Raw genomic sequence first — 16776 nt, forward strand, 5'->3', positions numbered from 1 at the left:
AAAAGAATGATCAACCCCATGAACAATGTATGACAGATGGTAAATTATATATATTTATTGGCATTTGCAAGTATCAAGTGCTAGTTTGGTCTTGTCATTCATTTCTTTCGGTATATATGTATGACAACTGGGAAGTTATTTTTTTCTTAGCACTTGTAGGTGCCAACAGCCAAGCATTTCTTTCAGGGACAGACGATTAGAGTTCAATTCTTACAAGATACATTTAAAATGAGATGAATGTTAGAGTTAGTGATATTTTATTTCAAAAAATGATTAACCTAAATTAAATTCTAGTAGATTGCTTCTCCTGCGATTCTCTTTCTTACTCTTACATCTTACATCTTGTGTTGTGTGTGTACGTGTGTGTGTGTGACACAGAAAAGGAAAGGTGAAAAATTCAAAGAACATATATATTGTGGAAGAAAAGAAGAGAAGAGGAGAGAAGACTTGAGCTGAATGAAAAGAAAACAAATTATTAATGAAGCAGAGATCACATCAAGCAGGGACCATTTTATTCTACCTAGCTACCCAGGGGTGAAAACGGAGCTGATAGTGGTAAAATCATATCCATATTATTTTATTTTCTGAATATGGATATGGATATCGCGGATCAATGGCGAATTCACATTCTATGAATTGACCCTCATTTATTTTTAATTTTTTTGTATTTATACCCTATTTTTAATATAATTTAAACTAAAATATTACAGATAGTGTGAAATTGACTCTCATTTGTAGTACAAAAATTTAATATGCTTGATCTCCATTTACATTTGACCTCCATAGTCTGAAAGTCTGACTCCGCCCCTGTTGCGAATATAAGACAGATACGGATACGAGTTCGGATCATTTTAGATATTAATTAAAATAATTAAAAAATTATTAAAAATTATTGAATTTCAAAATATTTATTTAATAAATATTAAAATATATGATATATATCTACTATTTGGATACAAATAATTGAAAACATAAAATTATATCAGTATCATAAATCTTATTTACGTGAATATTCAGATATCAAATATCCGCACTTAAATTTTCGAATATGAATCGGATATTATCCATACCATTTTCACCCCTATATCTACCCCTCATATTATATATCACACAGAGAGTGAGAGAGAGATAACGATAACAATAATACAACTAAATCGTCAACGGCCTTATATGAACAGCCTTCCTTTTTTATGCACTCAGAGAGCATCCCTTGCAGATCCCCTGCTCTCGCTCTCATATCCTCCCCGTCTCCGGTCGTCATCAGCCTTCGAACTGCTCTTTCCACCTCGACTCTGTCCAGCGGAGTGCGTAGCTCCACACCCATCTTCCACACGTCTGACACATATCTCGTGTTGCCCATCTGGTCTGAGAAAAACGGTGTGCAGATCATCGGAACGCCCTCTGCTATCGACTCCACTGTCGAGTTCCAACCGCTGTGTGTCCAGAAGCCGCCAATGGCATGGTGTGCCAGAATGTCTCTTTGTGGGGCCCACTCAACTATCTTTCCAATACCATGTGTGGCTTTCAAGAATCCATCTGGTAGCGCCAGCTCGACACGTGGAACGCTTTCGACTGATCCTGACCGAACAACCCATAGAAAAGGCTGACCGGAATCTGCCAGGCCCCATGCCATCTCTGTGAAATCCTTTGGATCCATCGAGGCCAGGCTTCCGAAGCTGACGTAAAGCACTGATTGTGGGGGATGCATGTCCAGCCACTCCATGCAGATCTGATCCTGCTCCTGCTCCTGCTCGAACAATTTTAAAGAAAGGTCAGTGATTTAAGTAATGTATTATATAAAGGTTGATTGTTGTGATTGATTAGAAGCACTACGAAGAACAATTAATTAGCTTCAATACAATTTGATCATTATTTTAATTATAGATAAAATTCAGCTAAGTGATGAGTGATTTCATTTTTGGTTTTTTTTATCTCTTTTTCAATGAAAACCACATGAATTATGACTAATTTCGTTTTCATTTTCAATGAATATGAAAAAAGTTGCTAATGAATATGTAACAGTAGCAACTATCTTTTCAAATTAATTATCTGGCAAGGGATTTTCTGGTAAAAACTGAATAGTAGTAGGGTCCCTTTGCTTAATGTTGAGATTTATTGTATGTTTTCGGTATTTTGAGTTTTGTAGGGTCTTTTTGGTAAAAAAAGAATTATAGGAAAGTTTAGGGATTTGAATGAAAGAGGTAACACCTATATAGGCTTGTATGAGAACAAAAGAAATATAATTCATCTTTTTCTAGAAATCTACATGGTATCAGAGCCTCACAAAACCTAAACCTAACCCTAGTTGCTACAGTACCGGGTTGCTACAGTACCGGTTGCTACAGTCGCGTCGCTACAGTACTGGTTTGCTGCAGTAGCCGGTTTGCTACAGTACTGCACCGCTCGGTATTCTCTTCTTCTAAAGTCGGCCGGCCACCAAAGGTAGCCTCTTTGTGTTGATTTGGCCGGCGTGGGGGGCCTCTACCCCACGATACTCGAGACGCGGGTTTGGATCGAGGTTTGATTGGATTTTGAACTCGAATCTTGATGAGATAGATCAAGATCGGGTCAAAAAGAAGAAGAAAGGGGGAGATGATGTGGATCTCGATCTTAACAGTGTAAGATCGGGTCTATGAGAGTAATAGAAGGGATTCGGACTTGGATTAATACGTGAGGTGTAGATCTGAGTTCGATCAATGTCAGAGGAGGAGAGCCGGATTAGGGCACAGGCTAGGGCAGCAGGACTTCCAGGGGTGAAGTCAGCACTAGCGGTCTCCAACTCAGGTCACACAGGTAACACAGGGTTCAGAGGTGAGCCTCGACAGTGTTACAGATGCGGTGAGATAGGTCACATGAGACAGACTTGTCCTAAGTCACCTAAGAAGCGAGATGCAGGTGACAGGGGGCAGTCTGGAGGCTGTGGTTATGGCCGGGGTGGTAGGAGAGGTGGAAGAGGAGACTACCGGGCAAATCTGATGGTAGCAGAGGGTGAGAGTGAGGAGATACTGAAGAGGAAGCAGAAAGTAACAGGTAATGGGAAGAGTGTAGTAGAGGACTGTTGGGTTTTTGACGATTCAAACCCATTCATTTAGCTTAAGGTGCGGAAAGAGTAAAACAAAAATTTTTACATCTACCTTAAGCTACGGATTAAATGAATCAGGAAGATCCATTTAATCCTATTTACAGATCTACTCCATAATTAATTTTCTAAAGCATTAAATCTATTTATCAATTAAATAGATTAATATAATATGTTTATACCTTGTTTCCAAATCACAGTTGGAATGCAGACCGAGCGAGAAGAGCTACACCAGGGAAGGAATCGACTCGGAGTATCACACGTGTGATACCTCTATCGGTTATCCACCAGGACTAACCGGAGAGCAGTTTATTTCTTCTGCCAGAAATACCGTAAACCGCAGAATTCTGCAGAAACACTATTCACCGAAAAGGGACAGATTAAATATATTTAAGACTCCAAGTTATTCTGTTTCACTTAAAAGCAAAACAAGAAATACCGCAGAGTTTGCAAAAATATATTTTTCCGAATCTCGTAATAAACAAAACCGGGGAAGAGAGAAAAACTGATTAACGAAGTAATCAGATTAACACGTGAATTAGTAAGTTTTCTCTCTACCCTCACCCCTCTATTTATAGTGTTTTGAGGAGGTTCGCAAAAGACCGAAATACCCCTCAAAACAAATCTATTTACCAAAATACCTTGACACCTCATGCTTTAATATGTGAAATGATCAAAATACCCTTCCACACTCTTCTCCATGCTTCTACACCCTAAGGTGTCATGCAAGGTGGCATAGGTGTGAAATGACCATTTTGCCCTTGGCCCATTAAGGCATGAATAGTAAAAGGCTTTGATTTTGGGCTTTGACTTTAGGCTTTTAATTTTAATTAAGGCTTTGATTATTTTTGGACTTTTAAACCCATAATTCAAATCCATAATTAACAAATTAAAATCCAAATCAAATATATATAATTGTCATATACAATTATATTTCTTTTCGGTTGTTGTTCGGTAACTTTTGTACAACGTAACGTGTATGTTTATAAATTAACCGTTGTTTCTGCTTGTCATTCTAAATGACATTTATAATTTAATTATATCACGTATAATTAATTATAACCATCTTAATATTAATTATAATCAATTTATAATTAATCAGTAAGATTCTCCGAGTAGCTCCTATATGGTGTGATCCAATAGGATCTGTGTTATGTTGGTAAACAGAGTTAAAACTGTTTTAACTTCTATAATCATGAGTGGTATCTGGCAACACATCATGACCATCCAATTACACAGATGATGCTGTACTGTACAATATCACGATCCAGTAAACTATTTACTTGTGTCTGTTCTTCTGTCTCATAGCTATCAGATCAGTTTCAAGGTAGATATGTGTCATCCTTGCTAACTGAATTTTTTCTTGATCTTGAGTAGATTATCAAATATAATTACTCTTGTAATTATACCGCATGCATATAATCTAACTCTACCAAGGGGCCCAGTGATGCTATAGCTCGTATAGAGATACGAGGGACAAATAGTATTCTTGGCAGACTATCACTTCCTCAGCTAAGCTATACATATGGAAATGCTACCGTTATGACTGCTTTTTACGGACAGCGGTAGATAGCAATCACACATACATATTTCTCAGTGGGAACGATAAATACCTCATACTTTAGAACGTGACACTGAATGAAAACATAAATGACACGAACACAATTCTATTTAATGTCTCATTCGGGGTCTGTCAAATACCATGTTCCTAGAACATGTATCTATGTGATTAAAATGACATCTCGTGTCAGGTGGTTTGTAAAACTTAACCATCTTTTAATCCACATACTAACCTTATAGCGGTAATTAGTGTTCCTGCTAATTACCTTGGTCAGTGACCTTTTAAGAGTATATATCATCTATATTATGGAGTTTCACAATTTCAGTCATGAACTCGAAATGATCCATAAATGCAATAATACTCAAGGCAACAAAATGATATAAACATTCAATTCATGAACAAAGCTTTATGATAATTTATCGTATTATTGACTTCTAGATTATTACACTAACAAGGACGCATCTACCTCATCTTCACCCAGGGGTAACTTTGATTGTTTTGCTCAATCAGCCACAGGTGTTTGTGATACACTTGCTCTTACCTCCATACCCACCACTAGATCACTAGATTGGATAGTCGACTCTGGTGCGACTCGCCATGTGACTGGTGCTGCTAGAGAGTTTTCTTCCTATACCCACCTAGCAGTCCCAGATAGCGTTCAGACAGCCGATGGCACGGCCCAGCCCATGGTTGGTAAAGGTACCGTGATATGTACCGATTCAGTGACTCTGACCAATGTGTTGCATGGTCCTTCCTTTCCGGTAAACCTGGTGTCCATTAGTGCTATTATTCGTGAGCATAAATGCATTGTGATCTTTGATATTCCGAGGATGGTCTTTCAGGAGAAGGAGACAGGTCAGATACTTGGGACTGGCACATGGCGTGATGGGTTGTGGTACGTGGATAGAAAAGGGATGGATACAGCGCTGGCATCTGTGGTCGATAGAGTGGGGGCAGGAGGATCTGGGGTGAGTGTGGAGGATGAGTTGCTTCTGATTCATCGGCGAATGGGGCACTCTTCCTTCAGCCTACTGGAACGTTTGTATCCATCAAAGTATGAAAAAGATGACAAATAGAAACTTGTGTGTGATGGATGTGAGTTTGGGAAGCACACAAGGAGTTCGTATGCAAGCTCAGGAAGTAGGAGTTCTCATGCCTTTGATCTGGTACACTCGGATGTGTGGGGGCCTTGCTCAACAACTTCGATAAATGGGTATAGATTTTTTGTGACTTTCATCGATTGTTATTCTCGTGTCACATGGCTGTACTTGATGAAAAACAAGAATGATGTACTTGCTTGCTTCAAGGATTTCCATAAGGCGGCTCAAACTCAGTTCGGTGCTGTGGTGAAGGCACTGAGATCTGATAATGGGACCGAATATACAAACAAGGCATTCGGGGAGTATTTGTCAGTTCATGGGATACATCATCAGACCACGTGCCCTTACACACCAGCACAAAATGGAGTGGCACAGAGGAAAAATAGACACTTGTTGGAGGTAGCCCGATGCATGATGATCTCTATGAATGTTCCGAAACATTTGTGGGGACGAGCAGTCCTGACAGCCGCACAATTGATCAACAGAATGCCATCTAGAGTGTTGGAGTGGCAGACTCCATGGGTGATGTTAAAAGGAGATAATGAGGGCATTCTTCGTCCAAAAGTATTTGGTTGTGTGTGCTTTGTGAAAGACAACAGACCAACAGTGGGAAAGTTAGATCCCAGAGCGGTGAAATGCATCTTTGTGGGTTACTCTGGTACTCAAAAGGGTTATGTGTGCTGGAGCCCGATAGAGAGAATATTGTTTGTGAGTATGGATGTTACATTCCGCGAGCTCGAGCCTTACTACTCCTCAGAGACTACATCACTCTTTGGAAACTCGCTCGATACAGGAGGTATGAGGCGAGAGGAGGAGAGTAGTAGTGATGGTGAGAAGAGGATGGTGAGTATGGGTGGTATTCCTTGCCCACTGGTGGATTCGGCTAGGGTTGAGCCGGAAAAGAAGGATTCGACTGTGGTTGAGCCGCAAAGGGAGAATTCGGCCAGGGTTGAGACGCAAAGAGAGGATTCGGTTGTGGTTGAGCCGGAAGTTGAGAAAAATGGGCCCGAAGGTGGTAGCACTCAGACTCAGGGGGAGTCGAGATACCGTGAGGTGTATGTGAGGAGAAATAAGCAGAGTGAGGGAGCCGTGCCTACAGTGCCACCTGTGCCAAGTCCCTTGTCCATGCCTACTTCGACTCCTGCGGCACTTACACCATCCACCTCAGATTCAGAGTACTCAGGTGATATAATTCCTCTTGATTTTCCTCTCACTCCCATGTCATTGAGACGGACCTCTCGGTCCAATGCGGGACATCCTCCTGATCGCTATGGTTTTCCACATGACATTGCCCAGTTTGTCTCTTACTCTAGCATATCACCAGCACATGGAGCATTCATTGCATCGTTGGACTCTGTTATTTTACCCAAGTGTTGGCAGGTTGCTAAGGAGGATCCAAAGTGGAAAGCAACCATGCTAGAAGAGCTCGAGGCTTTTGCTAAGAACAAAACCTGGAAGCTTGTGTCACTACCACCAGGCAAGAAGGCGGTTGGATGCAAGTGGGTCTTTACTGTGAAACAAAGCCCAGAGGGTCGGGTTGAGCGTTACAAGGCCCGATTGGTGGCGAAGGGGTACAGTCAGACTTATGGTATCGACTATGATGAGACCTTTGCACTCGTTGCGAAGATGAGCACAGTACGGACACTTGTTTCCTTAGCAGCGAATGGGGGGTGGAAGTTGAACCAGCTCGATGTGAAGAATGCCTTCCTTCATGGTGATTTGTTGGAGGAGGTGTACATGGAGGTCCCACCGGGTTTTGGCACAAAACAAACGGAGGGTAAGGTGTGCAGGCTAAAGAAATCTCTTTATGGGCTGAAGCAGTCCCCTCGAGCCTAGTTTGATAGGTTCAGGATGGCTATGGTAGGCATGGGCTATCAGCAGATCAATGCCAACCACACGGTGTTCTTTCAACAACATGGTGGTCACATTACTATGCTGGCTGTGTATGTCGACGATATGATCATTACCGGGGATGATGAGGGGGGATTGCACAGTTGAAGGCAAAATTGGGGAAGGAATTCGAGGTAAAAGATCTGGGACAACTTAGATACTTCCTTGGGATTGAGGTGGCTCGCGGAGCAGAGGGGATTGTTCTATCTCAAAGGAAGTATGTCCTGGACTTGCTCAGTGAGACAGGCATGTTGGGGTGCAGGCCTGCAGTTTCTCCAATTGATGTGAAGGCCAAGATGAGTGCAGAGGCAGGAGAACAGGTTGATCGTGAGAGGTACCAGAGACTGGTAGGCAGATTGATCTATTTGGGTCACACTCGTCCTGATATCTCATTTGCAGTAAGCGTGGTGAGCCGCTACATGCATGACCCTAGGAAGGGTCATATAGACGTAGTGTATCACATCCTAAGGTACCTGAAGAGTGCACCAGGGAAGGGCTTGATCTTCAGGCAGAATGGGCACATGAACATTGAGGGCTATTGTGACTCTGACTGAGCTAGTTGCCAAGATGACAGGAGGTCCACATCTGGCTACTGCATGTTTGTAGGGGGCAACCTGGTCTCCTGGAGGAGCAAGAAGCAGCCGGTTGTTGCGAGATCGACGGCTGAAGCTGAGTACAGGGCTATGGCATTGGGAGTTGCCGAGATGTTGTGGCTGAAGAGGTTACTGGAAGATCTCAAGGTGAATCACGGAGCCAAAATGAAGTTGTGGTGTGATAGCAAATCAGCATTGCCAACAATCCTGTGCAGCATGACAGAACCAAGCATGTGGAGATCGATAGGTTCTTCATAAAGGAAAAGCTGGAAAGTGGACTATTAGAGCTGAGCCATGTAGCCACGGGAGATCAAGTAGCTGACTGCCTCACCAAAGGACTTAGCTCAATAGATCTAGCTAGGTTATGTAACAAGATGAACTTGATGGATATCTTTTGCCCATCTTGAGGGGGAGTGTTGAGATTTATTGTATGTTTTCGGTATTTTGAGTTTTGTAGGGTCCTTTTGGTAAAAAAAGAATTATAGGAAAGTTTAGGGATTCGAATGAAAGAGGTAACGCCTATATAGGCTTGTATGAGAACAAAGGAAATATAATTCATCTTTTTCTAGAAATCTACACTTAATATAGTAGTCCCTAGTCCCTACAAGCTTTTTAATATCTTGCATTTTTCCTCTTTAAAAAAAACGAAGGACTCACTTCTGAGCAGCTGCTTGTGCTTGAGGCCTCCGCCTCCGGGGTGATCTTCTCGTGTTTGTGTAGCGGACCAACTGCGAATACAGGAAGAGCGAGGTCATTCTGCAGTTTGTCCAATTCAGCTCCTTCCAAGGCCCGAGATGTGTTGATTATTATACCCGATGAGGTTCTGGCGTTCTCGGCGTCTAGCACCACAAAATTCAAGATCTGCTCGGGGTCGTTCCCCACGGCGATCATGTCTCTCACTCTCATCGGAGGCAGCTCCTCTACTGCCATCTCCAATTCCCATTCTGTTCACAATTTCACATGTCATGCCACCAAATCATATATACTAATATATAATGAGGAGGTGACACCGAATTACATCATATATTTTCAAAGTCCAAACAGTCAATCCAAACTGTTCAACATGATGGATATGTTAAAATATATTTGCAGATGAAATTTTACATTTTTCTGAATTTTTATACTATTTATTAAGAGGGGTACAAAAATTTAATGGTTTTAAAACAACGATTTTGTAAAATACTTAATAAATAGTAAAAAAAAATTCAAAAAAATATAAAATTTGATTTGCAAGCACATTTTATTATATCCATTATGTTTAATGGTTTAGATCAACTGTTTAAAATTTGAAAACTTTAAAAATAGAGAGTGTAATTTGGGATCACCAAAAAAGGATGTACGTAATTGTATCCTCCTCATGTATAATAGCTAGAATTAGGTAAGTGAGAGATCAACTCACCTGCTTTTGATGGTAGAATGCCCTTTTTGTACAAAGCAGGAAGTGCAATAAAACCGTTGAGACTAGCAGCACTACCGGTTCTTAGCACGAGTGTCGGCACTCCAAGCAGCTTAGCAACGGGATTGATCTTATACCAATGCAGGTCCAGAATCAAGCATGGCACATATGATTCCCTATCAGCCAACTCAGACAACACCTGAGCTAAGCTCTCAAGGAACGGCGTCGTGCAGTTGTCATTGAGCAAACGCATGAGGGAGAGGATGTGATCCTGCGAAGATGATGTTGTCAGCTTGGAAACCCGATCGGGGATTGTGATAAAACGATAGGAAGGGTACTTGGCGGAGTGGACAGCTTCATAGTTATAGTCAGTGTGGAAAATGGTGACGGAGAAGCTGCGCGATTGAAGCACCGCTGCGAGTTCAAGCATCGGGTTGATGTGGCCTTGGAACGGAAACGGGAACAGCAACACATGCCGGCTTTTCATGGTTTTCTCTGCCATCTACGGCTACTACTACCATCCCCTTAATTTAATTAGATGTATGTTGAGTTACAAGTCAATGTTTTTTTATTATGTCTTCTTTTTTAAATATTAATTAAGAATGATGGAGCTGATTGATTAATCAATGCCGGGTAAGAGCAAATGTTGGTCACAAGTCAATGTTTTTTATTATTTCTTTTTTGTTTTTTTTTCAATTAAGAAAGATTGAGCTGATTAAGTAATCAATGCCGGCGCCCAACACTACCAAATGCTGTTAGGCAAGCTAATTCAACTCCTTTGAAATATTTTATTTGACTTATTGAAAATTAGATGCAGCAAATTTAACAATCTTATGTAACATTTTTGTTGGTATTCCAATGCTGTTAATTTCTTTAATTGATAAGATTAAGGAGTCAGGGACTCAGCACTCCTGTTCCAGTTCTTGTTAGGCTAAAAACTGTATCACAAATTAATGGCAATTCACTGATTGATAATGCGAATAAATAATTGGGATGTGCAAAGAATATATCTGTTCCATGCAACTGATAGATCTTAAAGTATCTCATGGCATTTTTTTTCATGGTTCTCAAGTCAAACATGAACATATCCAATATATTTGGCACTTATTTTTCATGGTTCTCAAGTCAAACATGAACAAATTCAATATATATCGAATATTCAAGATTTTGCACTTATTTTTCATGGTTCTCAAATCAAACAGGAACAAATTCAATATCTATCGAATAGTCAAAGATTCCGCACTTATTTTTTATGCTTCTCAAGTCAAATATGAACAAATTCAATTTATATCGAATATTCAAGATTTTACACCTAGAGATCATAAGAGTTAAGTTAACTAAATCCATTTTTCATGGTTCTCAAGTCAAATATGAACAAATTCAATTTATATCGAATATTCAAGATTTTACACCTAAAGATCATAAGAGTTAACTAAATCCATTTTCAGGACTACATGTTAAAAGAAACCCCCAAAAACATACCCAAACCTTTAACCAAAACCAGTGTTGTAAATAACGGTATGCATTCGTCAGACAGATAGGGTACCATCAAGTGATTAATCGAGAATAATCACAAATAATTGGTCATAATCGAAAATAATCGTCCGATTAGTCAGAAAAATCCGTGATAATTTGATCGTTATCAATGACTGATCAGCCAATTAATCGGTCTAAATGACTGTTTTTTACAACACTGACCAAAACATATATAATCTCAGGACGTAAAATATCTGCAACAGAACCCATTGGATGAACCAAGTGATGAGAAACCTGAAACTCAGTTTTTGGAATTGACCAAAGTACCTTTTCTATTTTCATAGATATATTACAGAATGAATTGGAGGGGCTGGGGCAGAGCCAAAAAAAATCTAAATGAGGTCAAGCACAATATATCAAATATTGACATCAATAGAATGATCACATAGAAATTATTGGATTGCAACAATGGAACAATTTTCACATTTTTAATACTTTTTTCAAAAGTTAATTATAGGAATGCTAACAGAAAGGAAATAATAAGATAGAGATTAGTTAACAAATATATAAAAATAGTGACAACTCCTAACATGATCTTTTAATTGATAACATGATCTTCAAAAGAAAACTCCTAACATGATCTTTTAATTGACATCAAAATGTTTTACATTGCTTGCTTCCTAAATATTTTCAAATTTGCGATGAAGGTATGGTCAGATAATTGAATAAATGTATTGTTTTTAGCATATATTAATGGAAAATGTGTATCCACAGTGAACAGCAGCAATTACCAAACTCCAGACCAGAATATCTTTGCTAGTATGGAGGTATTATACAGTTCAATTGTGACGATCCTCGCATGATTTCTCGGAGCACAATTTGATGTAGTCAGGACTGAACAAGAAAATTGTGATTGGAAGGACTGAATAAACAAGTGTCTTGTAATTTTATTTTGTAAGGGTGCTAATGTTAATTATAAGGATAATTATTAGAGTTAACAAAATTTCTTCAGAAACCTGAAGAGACTAAGCTTTACAAATGGCCTTGCCATAAATGCAAATTTTCCTACAAGACTAAGATGTTCAAGGAATAAAATATAATTATATATATAAACTCAACTTTTAGTTGAATAAAACTTTTGTACATAATTCCAATAACCTTGTCTGAATTGTAGAAGATAAACATCAATCTGTACCTTCTCTTAGCAAAAAGTGAGGAACCAACACTGATGCATGCATGGTGCTATTCAATCTGGGATGTACTGTACTTCATCTATTTAATATTTTTGTTCTGATTAATATTTCTCAGTTGGTTTATCTAGAACTTATCTGGTTAATCTTTTTAATATTTCTGGTTAATCTATTTAGTATTTCTGCTTAATCTTTTATAGAACAAATAAATTAATCTTGTGTTAATCACTTAATCTTGATACATGCTTGGACTAATGTGCTTCCCAAAACTCATACATCAATGACTGATGGATAACTTGAATCGCCATTTTAGTTGCTAAAAGATCTGTTTGTGCGAATCATGACAAGGATAAAATATCATTTTCACTCGAGGAAATCATTTATTTCTATTATATATACTTTCCAATCAAAAATTTGAAATTAATTCAATTTTTCTCTATTTTGTTTCCTATCAATAATGGTTCAATTCAAAATCATCTATCTGTACTAAATTCTATTGAAATAATGACAAGTACATGCATCAAGTTTATTTAGAAAAATAATATACGTATACGATTTTTTTTTTTAAATGGGAGTTAGACTATTGTACGAATAGTATATTTTTTTTATCGAAATGTAAATTTTATAAATTATAATTTTTTTAACGTCCCAATAGTTACTCGGAACATGCTAAATATTTGTTTATGAGTAGAACTATATAGCTAGTGTGTTCTTAATTTCATCAAACCTCTTGTGAACTTACTCTAAAACATATCGGATTGATTTCAAATGACAAATTCAAACTATACCTTACGATTAATGTGTCTATATGCGAAACTTTTAAATTGTAGAATTAATTTAGTATAAAAATAATCAAGCGGTCAAAAATAAAAGATTTATAAATTAATTTTAATCCATTAATTTTTTGAATATTTTTTTATCATTTAACTCTATACAAAATTAATTCAAAATTTAAAACTATTACATATAGATGATTCACTCGTAACGTATAATGGTTTCAACTGTTTGAATTTGTCATTTGAAGTCAATCCGATAGATTCTATAGTTAAGTTTATCAAGTTCTTTTGTGAACTTAACTCTAAAAACACCCTAGTTTTACTCTATTTTTATATATCATAGTTTAGTTGATACTAAAATCTCATTATTTTTAGAGTTTCTTACTTTTTTATATTTTAAATAATGACCCTATTTGATATACAATAAATTTTATTTTAGCATTAATTTAGGTCAATTTATTAAAAATCCGAAATAATAGGAAAAGTTTAATATGTTACGATAATGAACATGTTGGATCGACCATTGAAACATAAAATATCATAATTTAAAGTTTTAAACCATACGTATTTCAACTAAAATACAAACATTTGTATATATCCTAACTCTTAATATTACATAAAAGAGTAGAACTAGAGTGATTCTAAGTTCAAAGCTTTGTGAACTCAACTCTTAAATTTAGTGGATTGATCTGAACCGTTGAAACTCGTCTACTTTATAAGTGATGCATCTATATGCAAAAAAAATTAAATTTTTGAATTAATTTTGTATAGAGTCAAGTGGTAAAAAAATCGTTCAAAAAGTAAATGCATTAAAATTAATTTATAAATATTTTAATTTTAACTGCTTAACTTTATACTAAATTAATTTAAAAGTAAAAAAAAATTGAATGTATTAAAACTTTTGTATGTAAATGTATCACTTAATTGTAAGATAGATGGGTTTTAACACTTCAAATTTATCATTTAAAAAATTAAAATCAATCTGATATATTTTAGAGTTGAATTCACAAAAAGATTTGATAAACTTAGAAATCTAGTTCTACTCTACATAAAATATCATGATAGAATCTGCAATCTGCATAATATTACACGAAGGGAGATGAATTTTCTGTTGAAGACAATTATTTTAGCACTTCTTTTTTTTAGAACCTTCTATATGCATTTGGGCGAGATCGATAAATAATAATTCAAACTTGGGTCAACTACTATTTCAAACTATTATTTTGTGTTTGAATTAGCGCCTAGAGATTCTTTATTTATTTTTGTGAATTAGCATTTTATTCTACTAATTTAATTAAAAATTGGATCAATGATTATTTTTAATTTTTGGGCTAGCGATTTTTATTAATTTGGGCTTTCATTGTGATTTATCCTAATCCGAGCTAACTTCTCAATCACTAATCCAATATTATGTATATATATTTAATTGTAAAACAAAAATAATTAGAATAACTTTTTTTGACATTTGTCTTATTATAATAGTTAAATTTCACTTTTTGTAACAGTGTGTTATTATAATAAGACAAAAAAGTTAAATTTTCTATTCTAGCTATTTAAATCCAACCGAACATATAATAGACTATTTCAAATAGTTTAACCCCAAGAAAAAATTATTCTCAACCCAATCAAATATTATTGAGTTAGTGGAATATCCATTAACCCAATAAAGAGTGCTTCGTGTGACGTGCTCAAATATAAAATAGCACTATGAATTAGTGTTATTCTTGAGTTTAGTACTAACCTCAAGCTAGAAAAATTAGTATCTAGGAAAAAAAAATTCTCTTTAAAATGAAAATAGCAGCACCTTTAAAATGAAGGATTAGAGTGTCCCGTTGTGCCTTTTTTTTTTTTTTTTCCTTTTTCATCATCTTTTCAGTAATGTATTTTGAATTCTTTTATTTTTATTTTATTATTTAAGAAAACTCAATGTGATGAAGTAATCTGTCCACAATATGTAAGTGCCGTTCAATGAAGTGCCATCAAAAGGGCAAAACCTTTTCTACTAATTAAATTATGGTAATTTAAGAAGCGTAGGGAAAAACACAACTAAAATTAGTGTGGAAGGGCCATATGGTAATTACTATTTAGCATTGCTCTTGGTGTACATTTAAAACATGTTACCACCCACCGAGTTAGCTAGACTTCAGTGTTACCTTACCCATAACACCACCAGTCCTCAGTTCTAAGCAGTGTTTTAATATTCAACCGAATATTCGTATTCGGTTGAAAACCGAATAGGAAATGAGTATTCGATCCAATATTCAGTCGTATATTTGGCTGAATATTTTTTTTCCGCATATTATTTATTCGGCCGAATATTTCCGAATAGAGAATAAGAATCCGAATAAGAACCGAATATTTCCGAATAAGAACCAAATATTTCCGAATAGATGATAAAAATTCGAATAAGAACCGAATAAAAACCAAATAAGTTATAATTTCATTTATTTAAGTTTGAACTTATGTTTTATTTATGCTTATTTGTAGTTTTGTAATTTGTACTATGGGTTGTTAACTTGTTCTAACTTGTGTTATGTTTTATTTATGTTTATTTGTAATGTTTATCTATGTTTATTAGAGTTAATGCCTATGATTTTTCATTTGAAAATCCGAATATATAAATCTAAATAAAAATCCGAATATTCGGCCGCATACTATATATGCAGTATTCGGTGGCTTTCCGAATACCGAATAAGAACCAATTATTAAAACACTGGTTCTAAGAGTTTCCATCGACTGATCCAAAATTAATTTGGTAATTCTTAAAGTTCTCAATACAAAATTTGATTCCTCCTCTATTCTTTTGTGAACTAATTCTATGTTCCACGTAGATGGTAGAATAAAAGATTTGACTTTTTTTTCAGAAATAGAATTGGTTTATTTTTTCAATATTTAATTCTCACTTTTAACTATTCCACTTTTTTGGTAGTTAGTCACTATCACGTTTTCAAATAAAGAAAATAATTATTCAACTCTGATACCATCAACCAAACACGATTGAATTAGTACTAAATAAAAGTCTATTTTAAATTCCAATTTTTTTTTTTTTTTTATTATTCAACGTGTTGCCGAAAGGATCTAGAGAATACAAACTCTAATCGAAACCGACAAATTAGATTTGTGTGATCTGTCAAATGAATCGATCGAGTGACTACTCTATTTCCTCTCACTTGATCTAAAGTGTGAGGCTACGTACTTTGCAATGTGTGGATCATTCTGTGCATTGAATTGATATTTTTTTATTTTCAAATTTTAAATAGTCGATTTGAACCGTTCAACATTTATTATCATATGAAAATATACTTGGAGACCAAACTTTATATTTTGGATTAAACGTTAGTGAGAATAGTCACTAATTTGAGTTAATTTTTCAATTGCTAATTCAACATTTTGTTTAGTAGAATAGCCACTAAAACATAGAATAACACTTCGAATTAGTGTTATTCTAATTAAGTTAGCTAGCGTTAACCCAAATCCATCCAAAAGTAATGCGTTTGGTATAATACATTTTTTCTTTCGGATTAGAGTGAAAGGTAGCTATTTTAGAAGTATTGATGTTTGGTAGCAATGTTTCCGAATTTTTTATTAATATCCAAATTTTATATTAAATTTAAAAAAATATCCGAATCGGTTGGTTTTTTCGAAATCTACCCATTCCGGAAAAAAAATTTCCGGAATTAAACTCTAAATCCGGAAAAAAAATTCCGGAAACTCA

General features: G+C 36.1%; 1 protein-coding gene across 2 annotated transcripts; it reads right to left on the bottom strand.

The window, feature by feature from the left end:
- Positions 1-387: 387 nt before the first annotated feature.
- LOC144564776 (UDP-glycosyltransferase 76B1-like) lies at positions 388-10270 on the bottom strand. Of its 2 annotated transcripts, XM_078314378.1 has the most exons (4): positions 9623-10270; positions 8881-9167; positions 1092-1747; positions 388-524 (listed from the first exon to the last, which is right to left on the bottom strand). In XM_078314378.1, the coding sequence occupies exons 1-3, from the start codon at positions 10119-10121 to the stop codon at positions 1100-1102; spliced, it is 1434 nt and encodes a 477-aa protein (XP_078170504.1). In that variant the 5' UTR covers positions 10122-10270; the 3' UTR covers positions 388-524; positions 1092-1099. The 2 variants fall into 2 exon arrangements, with proteins under 2 accessions (XP_078170504.1, XP_078170503.1); XM_078314377.1 differs by lacking the exon at positions 388-524 and having other exon boundaries at positions 1023-1747.
- Between the last annotated feature and the right edge of the window lie 6506 nt (positions 10271-16776).

Source organism: Carex rostrata, chromosome 13 (assembly GCF_964058835.1).
Source record: "Carex rostrata chromosome 13, lpCarRost1.2, whole genome shotgun sequence".
Taxonomy (NCBI): domain Eukaryota; kingdom Viridiplantae; phylum Streptophyta; class Magnoliopsida; order Poales; family Cyperaceae; genus Carex; species Carex rostrata.